Consider the following 13525-nt stretch of genomic DNA (forward strand, 5'->3'; position numbering starts at 1 on the left):
AATAAAGAATAAAGAATAAAGAATAAAGAATAAATAATGTATTTTAGATAGAGACTGAGAGGAGACTTGAACAGAATGCATACAAAATATATGATGCAATTTCACTTTGTCAAAGTGGTATACAGTATTGGTTTCAGTGGGTAACACATGCAAGCTTCACATCCTGTTAATCCACTGGTGGCAGTGTTTCTCACAAACTTATCTTTAGTTGTGGTTGCAGAGGTTCCACATTTGTTGAGTTGCTGCTGAACAGCGATGCATGTGAAAGCAGACTTAAAGGTTAGTGTCGGTTAGTGTTTATCTGCAAGTTGTTTTTTTTAAGAAAGATCAGTTGAAAAAAGAAGAAATAAATCATTACAAAGCAACAAGTTCTCAGATGATGTTAAGTTTAAGCAAACCAACCAAATGAAGTGGCTGCAGGATTCAACTTTCTTTCAGTATTTACTGTGCATCACCTGGATGCATCAAAAAAGGTAGGTTTCCGTGGGCCATCATATCCTGCATCCTTTTTTATTATATGTTTGAAACCAAACCTCCTTTTTTAACACCCTTACCATGCTCACTTCATAAAGCTCAAAACAGGAATTCAAATATTTTAGGCTCATACAGTCTATGCAGATGGCAGTTCAACATGTGTCTGGTTCTGCTCGAGGTTTCAGTCTGTTAAAGAAAGTTCTTCCTTGCCACTGTAACTTGCTAAATGATATAAAGTGCTCTGCTCATGGTGGATTAAGATGAGACAAGAGTCTTACCTGTAAGGTGGGACTAGATCTTATCTTATCCTTACCATTGATGTTGGGTCTTGTTGATAATATTACATAGAAAATGAACTAAAACCATTGTTCTCACTCACAAATAGAACAAACTCCTTCAAAAATAGGCTCACTTTTGCTAAATGAGAGCAACTGCCCTGTCTACCCGCAATATTTCCTTTTACATCGCTGCATGAGAACGTCTAGTCAAACCGCCTTTAGACTTCATGCTCCCAGTTTGTATCTCAGCTTTTATATTTTGTTGCCCAAGTTGAGTTAACAGTATTTAGGTCATTTTCAGGTGCTTTTCTAAAACCACAGAAAATATCATGCATGTTTTTGAAAAGGAGTTATATAACATCCATGCCAGCTAAACTCAAATACTGATGCAAAATGCAGGAATATCAGGTTAAAAGAGACACTTCTGCAACATGTCTAAATGTAGGTTGGTGTGCTACTGAACTCATAGTGTCACTTTTTATCAATCAATCAATCAATCAATCAATCAATCAATCAATCAATCAATCAATCAATCAATCAATCAATCAATCTTTATTTGTATGGCGCCAAATCCCAACAAACGCTATCTCAAGACGCTTTTACTAACATAGCAAGTGTAGGCCTTACTCTATGTTTAATTATTAACAAAGACCCAACATCAAGACAGGATATGAACCAGGCCCCTCTTACTGACAGGATATGATCTTATCTCATCTTAGTCATTGCACCTCACAGTATTAAGCTAGTTACAGCAGCAAGGAATATCTTCTTTTTAACAGGCAGAAACCTCGAGCAGAGCCAGACTCATGTAAGACAGCCATCTGCCTCGACCGAGTTGGGGTTGGAAAGAGGGATAGAGGAGATGAAGAGAGAAAGAGAGAGCGATGAGATGGATAGTAGTAGTAGTAGTAGTAGCAGCAGTAGTAGTAGTAGTAGTAGTAGTAGTAGTAGTAGTAGTAGTAGTAGTAGGAGTAGTTGCTGCTCCCGCTGGAGTCTGGAACGTCCACAGCAGCAGGACGTCTAAGACAGAGGCTCAGAGGAAACTATGAGACAATGGAGCCCAAGACTCCAGAAAGGTCTACGCTTTTAAATGATGTGTGTTATAATCAAAACGTTTTGAATGTGTTGCAGATTGTGATGCTGAACTCTCTGTCGGACCTACACGGCTATGTGGAGAAAGGCCAGCTGACTAGGGAGCTGGGGGGAAACCTGGAGTACTGCCACAGTCAGTGGATACACCATCGAACTGTGAGTATACTTCATCACTCAAACAAGAGATTCAGCAGTTGCCAATATGGTGTGAATTTGTGATGCTAAATCATTTCTTGTGAATGATTTCCTGCAGGCCATAGAGAACTTTGCCATGACGGTGAAAACCACAGCCCAGATGTTGCAGAAGTTTGGGACAGATCTGGCAGAGACGGAGCTTCCCAATGACGTTCAGTGCACCAAAGACTTGCTCACAGCACACACTGACAAACACAACAATCTGAAGGTGATTAAGCACTTCCTTTTGCAACAAGACCGCTTACATGGGCAGCACACTCATGCATTGCAAAATGAGAAAACATTTCCATCTTGGTGGGTTTGAAACTGATTTGTGACTGTGGAGCTCAAGCAGACCAAAAAAACAAGATTAAAGAAGCGCTCCATTTTAGATTCAAATGTACAGTTGTAGAAAAACGGTGTTACATGGTGACTTTGCTTTATGAACAGTCATAAAACAATCCTCAATGGGCTTCTGAGAGTCTGAGTGTAACATTAGTGAGTGCTACATCAGAAGTAGCTGAGCAAGATTAATTTGCAAATCAGTGTGAAATTGGTAGAGATGGGGGCTTATAATCATTGCAGCTCAATGAAGTTGCATTTATTTTGCTATATCAAGCTTCCCATGAAGAATCTACAGACAAGCTAATCATCTCATTTTTTAAGCTAGCTTCAATGCAAACAATTGAATGACTTTTGCCTAAAGCTTGAACTTTTCAACCTCTTGACTTATCTGTAATGGGTAGCAATGTGCAACTAAAACATATTTTCTAAGCTTCAGTTTACAAGTGTAGTATCCTGATGCATCCAAGGGATGGCATTTCAAGCCAAAATACTATTCGATAATCACTGGAATCTATTCAGCGATTATTCCTAAAAATCTAGCAGGACAAGGTGCTGCCAGAAGCTGGCACTGGCAGTGTCTGACTCAACCTTCATCTGGTTTTGTTTCTGTGATGCAGTTGCGTGGCATGTATTTTTACACTTTACAGCCATGCTCAGGCTCTGCAGTGTTCTACGTTTCTGAATATCACACCACTACACATGTATTTCCAGCGACTGTTGCTAATGCTTTCGTCTTCTATTGCTATTTAATGCAGTAAGAATCCTTCTTCTCCTATTATTTCATGTGGTTAGCAAACTATAGCCATCGTCTGGCAGGAATACTGTAAAACATTACATAAAAATGGTACTTTCAAAATGACATAATATTCGCATTTTAATAAGTGAATGAAAAAAACAACATTCGAAAATCATGTCCCATCCCTAATGCATCTGCTCTTTTTGAATCGCTTTTAATATGAAAGAAGTTGCACATGCATCGTTAGAAAGTCTACTGAATAGTTGCGTACACAGGCCAGATACCTTGGACTGTCTCCATCTGTACCTTGCAAGATGCAGCCTTCCTTCAAGAATATCTTACATTGACAAAAAATGTTACATACAACAGGTTTAAATGGAAAATGCTATGGACTATGGACACCAGAGACACATTGCATGTAATTAGTTTGAAAAGGACTGAACTCACAAATTGCCCCGCCCCCCCCATCTGTATGGATGATACTAATGTTGTTTCTTATGTCCCTCTAAACCAGGATGAACTGAGGTTAGCTCTGAAGCAGGGCACCACCTTGTTTGGTTGCATCAAGGAGCAGGCAGCCAAGTCAGAGAATCACAAACTCAACCCTGATGAGTTGGAAAATCAAACCACCGTGGAGAGGTAACCGTGGCAAAGTGTCTTCTATATTATAAATCACATCTCTGTCTCTATTACGGCTGATAGTATCTCTCAGTATGTGTGTAACTAAGTTCCTGATGTGTGTCTCAGGCTCCTGGCCCAGCTGGATGAGACGGAGAATGCCTTTGAACAGTTCTGGTGTAAACACCATCTGAAACTGGAGCAGTGCCTGCAGCTACGCCACTTTGAACAGGACTTCAGAGAGGTATATCTGTAGATCTGTTTGTCTGTTTCTCTGGCCGCCTGTCTGCCTCTCTGGTCTGAAACCTTTGGATCTGGTCTACTATATCTTCTCTTCATACAATTTCAGATGATGTAATAGCACACTTTGAAAAATATACCTTCTGAACAGTTTAGAAGTTTGACAATGAGATTTTTCATTTGTTTCATTGGAGTGCATTTCACATGATAACTGTACATGCTGAAGAAGTTGATTCATCTAAGTATTACCATGAGAACGAAGGTAAATTTGCCCAAATATGACTCATTATTTCATAAACAGAGTATTTATGGAAAGACATAACACTGACCCAAGCAGAAATAACAAGGTGGTATCATCGTGGTAAAGCGGATCTCACGATGCATTTTCAGCTATCTTGTTCTAAATCTATGTCTCTGTCATCTCCGTGGTTCTCCAGGTCAAAGTGTCTCTGGACAGTTTGATGGACAGTCTAACCAGCCTATTAGGAATCGGGGATTGTGTGACCAGAGTTGAACTGCTGCTGAAAGAGCTGAAGACACTGGAGGAGAAGGCTAAGGTCAGTCAATCTTCAACTAATTTCATTTACACTGAACATTATTATTCCATTACCACTTTCAAGTGAACGACTTTAAAAGTGCTGAGACTCATTTCACTCGTTCAATGGTGGAATATTATCAGACTCAATCAGACTTTATTTGTAAAGTGCTTTTCATACAATGATATTGTAATACAAAGTGCTGCACATAGGAATAGTAAGATAGAATAAATTAAAAATGGAAAAAAATGAGAAGACCCCCCCCCCACCATCCCCACACCCCAATCCCAACCCCAGTCCCACTCCCAAACCCATCCCACAATCCATATGCAAGGTTAAGAACAGGATATATAAAATAATAACAATAATAAAAAAAGAATAAAAAACAAACAAATTAAAATTAAAAAAAGAAGTTGCTGACGAACTCAGGAAACGCTGTGCTGATATCGTAATGAGGAAACACTGGAGGAAAAATAAGACGTTAAAACTCAACACAGTAAATTAAACTCACCAAAATGAAATAAATTAATAAGAAATAAAACAATAAAATATTTAACCAGTATAAGAAACTGAGATGTTACTCTAAAAGTTAATACAGCAAGTAAAACAGAATAAAATGAAAATCCTTAGAGCTAATCTGTGAAAAATCACAAGATACGATAACATTAATAACTAAATAAATAACTGAATAATACACAATAAATATATAAAAATTAACTGAATAAATAATATATATATATGCGTTTATTATAATCTAAAATATGACAGTATACATTTGAAAATTAACTTAATTTTTTACTAGATAAGTAAATAAAGTAAGAGCGAATAAGACTCAGTTAAAAGCAAGACTAAAAAGGTAGGACTTGAGTTTGCTTTTAAAATGTCATAACCACTTAAATATTAAATCACTGAATCTGGTATCGATACCAACTCTTGGATGCCTGATTTAAATATGAATGTAGCTTATACAACTAGAGAATCACAATTCATATGTCATATTCCTAACGGATTTTGTGTTGATCAGATACAAACTCCCAGTGGATCAATATGTGTGTAAAAAAACTCACATGTACAACCTAATTATTAACTACCGTATGCAACAGTTACAAAGCTCTCTAGGGACTTTAAAGAAAGCAGGAAAATAGAACATAAATGAATAATTTAATTGGAAAAAAGATAATTGTAGCTCGCCCTCATTGGCTAATTTTTGTCAAACTTTTGATTTTCTCATTCGCAGAACAGCCAAATCAGTAACAAGCAACTAACTATGTCCAATACTTGATGTATACTGAGACTATCTCAATGTTTTCCTTGGATCTGTGAGGTCTGATGAGGTCTTAATTACAAAGTAGAATTTTCTTGGAATGTTTAATTCAGAGACTCTGATGCTCTGAATAAAACTGTTACAAACATGGGGCAGTGGAGTTCTTAATGTTGCTGTATGAAATATTTAAGATAATATCAAACTTTTTCTTCAATCAGCAAATAAGTAATTAAAGAGAATGGATGGGACACAAACTGCCAACTCAGCTGGAGTGGAGCCCCATGTCAGTGCTTCATAAACAAAGCCTCATCATGCTCTAATACTCCAAATCTGTCTTTCTTTAAGCCCACACTGGAAAAGGCGCAGCTCCATGCGCTGCACGGTGACCAGCTGATCCAGAGCAACCACTACGCTGTGGACTCGATTCGGCCCAAATGTGTAGAGCTCCGACGGGTTTGTGACGACTTCAGCAACGAGTCCCAGAAGAAGACAGACGTGTTGTCCAAATCACTGCAGATACACACAGGCATTGATAAGGTGAGGATATGGTATGGCTGGTTCTCTGTCTTCGTTGTCGACCACAGGAAATGTTTAAAGGTCTTTGAATATATATTCCATGATACATATGGTGATCTCTTGAGCTCTCGTACTGTTGCATCTTCTGAAATCTTCTGGGGTGACAATTTGCCAAGAGCTTCTTATATTCCTCATATTCCTTAATGTGTAGGTCATCACAGTCTGTTAGTGTTTGCATATTGATTTTTTTATCTGTCACCTTTTCTTCTTTCTCATTTTAAATGTTTATTTTTTTAACCCTTAATTAGCCAGGTTAGTACCATAGAGATCAATGACTTGTGTCCAAGGGAGACCTGGCCAAGTATGGCAGCAACACAGAGTTACAACAGCAACACAATCAGAATCATACATTAGAACTAAAAGTTCCATGACAGAAGTCAACTAAAAGCATTCACATACAGAAAGCCTGGACTCCAGATTTTTTACGAAAGATTTAAAAACATTCAGACACACAAAGTTCTGCAAATTTAAGATCAGACTGTAGATTGTTCAACGAAACAAAGTGCAGAATTTTTAAAGGCTTTCTTTCAAAGCTCAGTTCGGACTTTAGGAACAGCAAATGCACAATGTTCAACAAAGAAAGTTTGAGAATACGACCTTCAGGATTAAAAGAAAGAAAAGGTATTCTGGAATTTTACCCAGGATGGCTTTATGGATAAAAAATATACCAACGACTGGCCTGACAAGTACTCAAAGTAGTCCAGTTGACTTTGGAATATAAAGTACAATGGTGAGTTAGAAAGCCACATTCCTTGGCATGGGGAAACCGAAATGCTTCCACACTGGAGCCGCCAAAACTTCAAAAGCAACCCCCGGTTCTCCCTCGCCACTAGCGTCTCTACCATTTGGGCTGTAGAGCAGAGGCTGCGTGTGCAAAGGCCAGTGGCTGCGCAAGGGACAATGGTCTCTGTAGATCCCACCTCCCTTTCGCTCTGCTCCACTGAAATAAAAATACATTTTTGAAGACCTTTCATTTTGCACCATCATCGGTTCACAACACACCCTTTGGGTCTTGCAGTATCGTGACATTGATGACACTGTTACATCCCTACCACATGTGATATGATGACCAAAACATCAGAGTCAATTTTTATTACTCAAGGATTTTATATCAGATGTTTATCCTTTACTCTGATTAGGTGGTTTGGCGGAAATTCTAAGAAGACTTTTTCATGATAGTTAACATACTTATTTGACTTTTGACAATATAGTACATTAGAAACTGTGCCCAACAACTGAAGGGTGATGAAATTGTTAAAGAAGGTCATTGTATCTCTGTTCTTCCCTCTCCTGTTTACACCCCATCTTGTATTTCACTCTTATTTTTTTTATTCCTTGTTTGCTATGTGACCAGATGTTATTTGTCATGAAAGAACATCAAACAGAATAAAGAACAAGAAATAAATGAGGACCCATTAAGCCATCACATGGATTTGGATGAAGCACAGTTAAATTGAGTGCAAAGTTTTAACCTGTTTGAAATTCTACAGGTGAACCAGTGGTGTGAGTCCGGCATCTACCTGCTGGCTTCCCAGGCTGTGGATAAGTGTCAGTCACAGGACGGGGCAGAGTCAGCTCTGACCGACATTGAAAGCTTCCTTGAGTCTGCACAGAAAAATCAACTGACCGAGCTGAGGAACCTCCACAACCAGTACGAGGTTGTCCTGTCAGAGGATATCAAGGTATGGTGGACTAAATCTTTGCATGATGTCTGGGTATTCAGTTTAAAAGAGATGAGGACGGATGTTGATAGTTTGCTCTCTGCCTGCAGGCCGGAGTCCTGAAGGCACTGAAGCGCCTGGAGGATGTCCAGGAGATGTTTGAGAAGAGGCACGTCAGTCTGAAGAGGCTGTCGGCTAAACAGACGAGGCCCGTCCAGCCTGTTGCCCCGCGGCCTGAGTCCTCTCCTAAACGGCCTTCACTGAAGAACCCGCCTAGGAATACAGGAAGCCAGCAACGTGAGTTGGATGTTCTATGTGATGCTTTATTTTATTATAACTCACAGATTTATGCAATTACTATTAATGTTGTGATACTTCTTTAAGCCATAATCAAAGAGCATATTGAAACTGGATGCACATTATTTGAATCAACCTCTGAAGAGAGAAATAATTAAAGATGCCTGTTATGTGTCCTTTCAATGCATTTCAGCCCTGGCCCGGAGAGCATCTGATAACTCCAACAGTGGTAAGCCGCCAACTGAAGTTGACCCCAACAAGAAGAAGAACATACGCAAGGCCAAAGGAGGCATCAAGGTATCAACACTGCCACTTCAAATTTGAAGAAGTGATGCAATGTATGTTACAAAGAACGAAAACAGAAAAGCAGCAGCTGACCATGTCACCTGGGTTTATTAACAATAGTTTGATAAATTAATTAGCAGTTCTGCCAACATTCACAATGCAATACATAATTACTCTGTTACTCCACAGCACTAATTGTAGTCATGCATCTATACCTTAGATATATGCCCACCCACCCAGACTGCAAAGTAACATTTCTTACATATTTCAGAGAGGAGGGGCCGGGGCTAATTTATCGCTCCTTCTCTTCTTCATAATTCTAACACTAAATCAGTTATTACAATTACTGCAACAATCTTCATGTCAATCTCATGCTCCACCTTACCCTCGCTCTGTGGAACAAAGTAAAGATAATGAGCAAACTAACAACACAAGGGAAAATTGATTTTTATCGCAAATTGCTGCCCCAGACTCCCTCAGAACTTCTCTATCTCTCCTCAGGAAGGTCAGAGGTCACCACCACACCAGCAGTACAGGATCTGCAGTGATTCAGTGTTTTGTCAGCAGGGGTGATTGCGATTTAAACCCAGCCCCTCCAGCTGAAGCAGGGTCTTGCTAATCAGTATGCCACCCTGCTGCTGCTGTTTGCTCCTACACTGCGATTTTGCTCTGATCTCATTAATTGGTTTACAGTGTGAATAATTTGGATGCACGCCTTGGGGTTATTTTGTGCTGCTGACAAACAGAGTCTGGCGGTGTAGTGATAGTGTTGGTGTGTTAGACCATAAACCTTCCTTCTTAATTGATGAGGACAGCGCTGTGTGAAGTCGGTGCCAAAATGATAAGTTTCCTGCTTGTCAATGGTATCAGTCGACTTGAATTTGCTCAAAAAACTGTACAGAGTTGTAAACGTTCAAGCAGTTTTTTTTTAAGTAATGCAAGATTTATAATTTCTGACAATCTTTACCTCAACAACTGCAGTTGAGATGCCAACAAAAGGCACTGAGTCCCTTGAGTGGCTGTGAGATGACACCTACCAAAAACAGGTTGTCAACTCTACACTTGTAAATAAAGGTCAGAATCATCACATGAGCATATTTAAAGCTACAAAGAAAAAATAGCATTGCAGCTGAGACACATTACAGACAAATTGCTTTCTGTCTGTGAAGGTTGTTCAGACCTTTTTGTAGACAGGAGTAAGAGAATGATCAATGCAACACCAAAATGTTCTCTTTGTACATTAGTATTGAGAGTGAATGTATAGAGAACATGCATTAGTTCTTGTAATATAACATGAACAAATCAACTTCACTTGCCAACTTAAGTGAATCAATACCAGATGATAGCTCCACCTGGTCAATCTAGACCATAGACCTGTTGGCACCGGTGTACTCGGGGGAGGGACAGGGGGCGATGCCCTCTGGATGCCCTTCCAGTGTATAAAATGTGAAAAAGTGACCTCTTAGTTCCTCTCCATTGGATTGATTGCACAAATGCCCTTTGGATGCCCTTGTAGCTAATTATGTTATATTATATTAATTATGTAATATAATCCATCCATCCATCCATCCATCCATCCATCCATCCATCCATCCATCCATCCATCCATCCATCCATCCATCCATTTTCTTCCGCTTATCCGGGGTCGGGTCCCGGAGGTAGCAGTCCAAGCAAATTGACCCAGCCATCCCTCTCCCCAGCAACACTTTCCAGCTCCTCCTGAAGAATCCTGAGGCGATACCAGACCACGTGGGATATATAATCCCTCCATCAAGTTCTGGGTCTTCCCGAGGGCCTTCTCCCAGTTGGACATGCCCGGAACACCTTTAAAGGGAGGCGACCGGGAGGCATCCTTATTAGATCCCCGAACCACTTCAGCTGACTTCTTGTGACGCGAAGGAGCAGCTGCTCTACTCCCGGCTCCCTCCGGAAGTCTGAGCTCCTGACCCTATCTCTAAGGCTGAGTCCAGACACCCTTCAGAGGAAGCTCATTGCGGCCGCTTGAATCCAAGATATTATTCTTTCGGTCATGACCCACAGCTCATGACCATTTTACCCCCACTAGTGAACAAGACCCCAAGATACTTAAACTCCTCCACTTGGGGCAAAGACGCCCCCCTAATTGCCACTGCCAATTAGAACAAAAAATGTTGGGCAAGACAGTTGGTCATTGTATTTGTGTCAAGTGTCATACCGCACTATGACTTAAGTTAATGTGAAGCACATGAAATGCTGCATTGTATAAAGAAACACAGGGAGAGGTGTCATGCATTATCTGAAGCATTGGTTTAACAAAGGTGTCCTGGTGTCATGGGGAATGCAAACAGTTCAATTCGTTATCTAGCAACCAAAGTGGACACTAGTTTGGATTGTTTACTGGAAATGAGATAATCTCCACTGGAAGGATGAGTAGAATCATACAACTAATTCTTAATAAGGCAAGGCACGGCAAGTTTATTTGTAAAGCACATTTCATACACGAGGGCAACTCAATGTGCTTTACATTAAAACATTAAAAGCATTGGAGACATTCAGACAAGCATAAAAGAACACAATTAAATGACAAATGTAATAAAACAGAAAAGAAAAGGCAAATTAGAAATATTAAAAATACAAGAAAAATTTGAATTTAAAGTGAGTTAAAATTAGGGTTGCAAAGGGGTGGAAATTTTCAGGTAAATTTCCATGGGTATGTTAAGCTGGGGAATTTTGGAAATATTCCAAATTGGAAACTTTCCATGGGAATTATGGGAATGAACTGGGAATGAACTGGGAATGAACTGGGAATGAACTGGGAATTGAGGGGAATTTAATGGAAAGGTATCATATCCAAGCATAAATATGTTTTGTTATAAGCAGACATCCATCCAAAATAATACAACTTAAACATTTGTATTTGTAAGTAGAACTTTATCAAGTGTTAAATATATTATTGAACAATCAATTCTTTCATTGAAGATCAAAAGCATGAATGTTGGGTTAAATATTACTCATCCCCCGACCCAACCCATTCAAAGATTAACAAAAATGCAATCCCAACAAAGTCCCATTCAAAATGTGAAATGAAAAGAGCCCCTCTCCCTCCCTAAAAAGTTCCATTCAACATCAAATAAAAAAGCATCTTCCCTCAAGCTTCTCAAGCCTAGCCTCTGCATTTTTGCTCAACCCTTTCAGGCAATGGGCTCTTCCTGGGTCTCATCAACATCCTCCATGTCCACTTCCTCAACATCCAACTCTGACTCTTCCTCTACAGTACGGTGTCATTGTCCAGCCTTGTTGAGGATGGCTCTGCATAGATATTCAACTGTACTTGCAAGAAATCTGTTTTTTTTTTAGTCAGGGTTATGATAAAATATATTTTCCTCAACTATATTTAAGTTCCCTATTAAGAGCCAACCTTCAATTTAGTAGATTCCTGGTGTATTCCCTTTTATTCTCATTAATTCACGTTAATTCCCATGGAAAGTTTCCAATTTTGAAAATTCCTAGTTAAAATAAGCTAAAATTGGAAGGCAGTGGTAAATAAAAAAGTCTTAGTCTTTGATTTAAAAGAGGTGACAGTGGGACTGAAAGCAGACCAGTACCTGATGATCTCAAAGGTTGAGGTGGTTCATAAAGTAGCAGCAGATCAACAATGTATTTTGGGCCTAAACCATTCAGTGCTTTATAAACCATCAGAAGGATTTTAATGTATATTCTCTGACAGACAGGAAGCCAGTGTAGTGATCTAAGAACTGGAGTGATATGGTCTACTTTTTTGGTCCTTGTTAGGACTCAAGCAGCAGCATCCTGTATGAGCTGCAGTCGTCTGATTTTTTAGGGAGTCCTGTAAAGACCCCGTTACAGTAGTCTAGTCTGCTAAAGATATATGTATGGACGAGTTTTTCTGCATCCTGCTGAGACAGAAGTCCTTTAATCCTTGATATATTCTTAAGGTGATAGTAGGCTGACTTTGTAATTGTCTTAATGTGGCTGCTGAAATTAAGGTCTGAGTCTAAGACCTCACCAAGTTTTCTGGCTTGGTTTGAAAATTTCATCTGTGCAGATTGGAGCTGAGCAGCAACCTTTAACCTTTCTTCCTTGGCTCCAAAAACAATCATTTCATTTTTTTCTTTGTTTAGCTGAAGAAAGTTCTGGCTTGTCCATGCATTGATTTGTTCAATGCATTTACTCAGTGTTTGTATGGGACTATAATCCTCTGGTGATATGGTGATGCAAATGTGTGTGTCATCTGCATATCTATGGTATTTTATTATGTTGTTTCTTATTATCTGACCTAAGGGGAGCATGTAGATGTTGAATAGCAGAGGCCCCAGAATGGATCCCTGAGGTACTCCACACACCATTTTCAACTGCTCAGATGTGTAATTATCTATAGACACAACATAGTCCCTGGCATTTAAATAGGACTTAAGTTAATTTAGTACTGCACCAGAGGGTCCCACCCAGTTTTCAAGTCTGTAACCCCACTCACTGTTTATAAGTTTGTGTGGTTGTTTCCATGTATCATTCCATCTATAGTCAGTGACAAGGCTCCTCACAAACCTCAAACCCAAGACACCAGAGATCAGAATCCATGGGGTCATTAATATTTCACAATAACCACCAAACTCTGAAACAGCCAGACAAAGTAGTGGGCAGAGTGCCAAGACTTATAGGAAAGTTTCCTTCAACAGTTTTATAGTCTGAGTTTTATTTCTGTTAGTCTTTAGAGAATAACAAATCCATGTTGCTGACTGAAATAAGTAGCAGCTCCAGCTGTTTGTCCAATTGAATACTTACAAGTGATTTGAAACCACTTGAATGCAAACTTCTGGTAAACACAAGGAATGTTATGACTCAGCAAGTTGAAAGGGATTGCCTGAATACAAATTCTAATTAAACAGTTCAAACAGGAAAACACTTGAGAAGTTATGACTCACTTGACTTGATGTTGCAGTAGATTCTGT

At 39.4% G+C, this 13525-nt stretch overlaps 1 protein-coding gene across 1 annotated transcript in view; it reads left to right on the forward strand.

Annotated features, from left to right (window-relative positions):
* mcf2l2 (MCF.2 cell line derived transforming sequence-like 2) overlaps positions 1–13525 on the forward strand; it is a 120640-nt gene that overhangs the window by 17355 nt on the left and 89760 nt on the right. Inside the window, exons 6-14 of the mRNA XM_034706807.1 lie at positions 1884–2000; positions 2098–2247; positions 3614–3738; positions 3847–3961; positions 4395–4514; positions 6103–6294; positions 7824–8015; positions 8105–8291; positions 8485–8588. Of these exons, the coding sequence (XP_034562698.1) occupies positions 1884–2000; positions 2098–2247; positions 3614–3738; positions 3847–3961; positions 4395–4514; positions 6103–6294; positions 7824–8015; positions 8105–8291; positions 8485–8588 (1302 nt within the window). The remainder of the gene's footprint in view (positions 1–1883; positions 2001–2097; positions 2248–3613; positions 3739–3846; positions 3962–4394; positions 4515–6102; positions 6295–7823; positions 8016–8104; positions 8292–8484; positions 8589–13525) is intronic.

This window comes from Notolabrus celidotus, chromosome 2, assembly GCF_009762535.1.
Source record: "Notolabrus celidotus isolate fNotCel1 chromosome 2, fNotCel1.pri, whole genome shotgun sequence".
NCBI classification, from domain to species: Eukaryota; Metazoa; Chordata; class Actinopteri; order Labriformes; family Labridae; genus Notolabrus; species Notolabrus celidotus.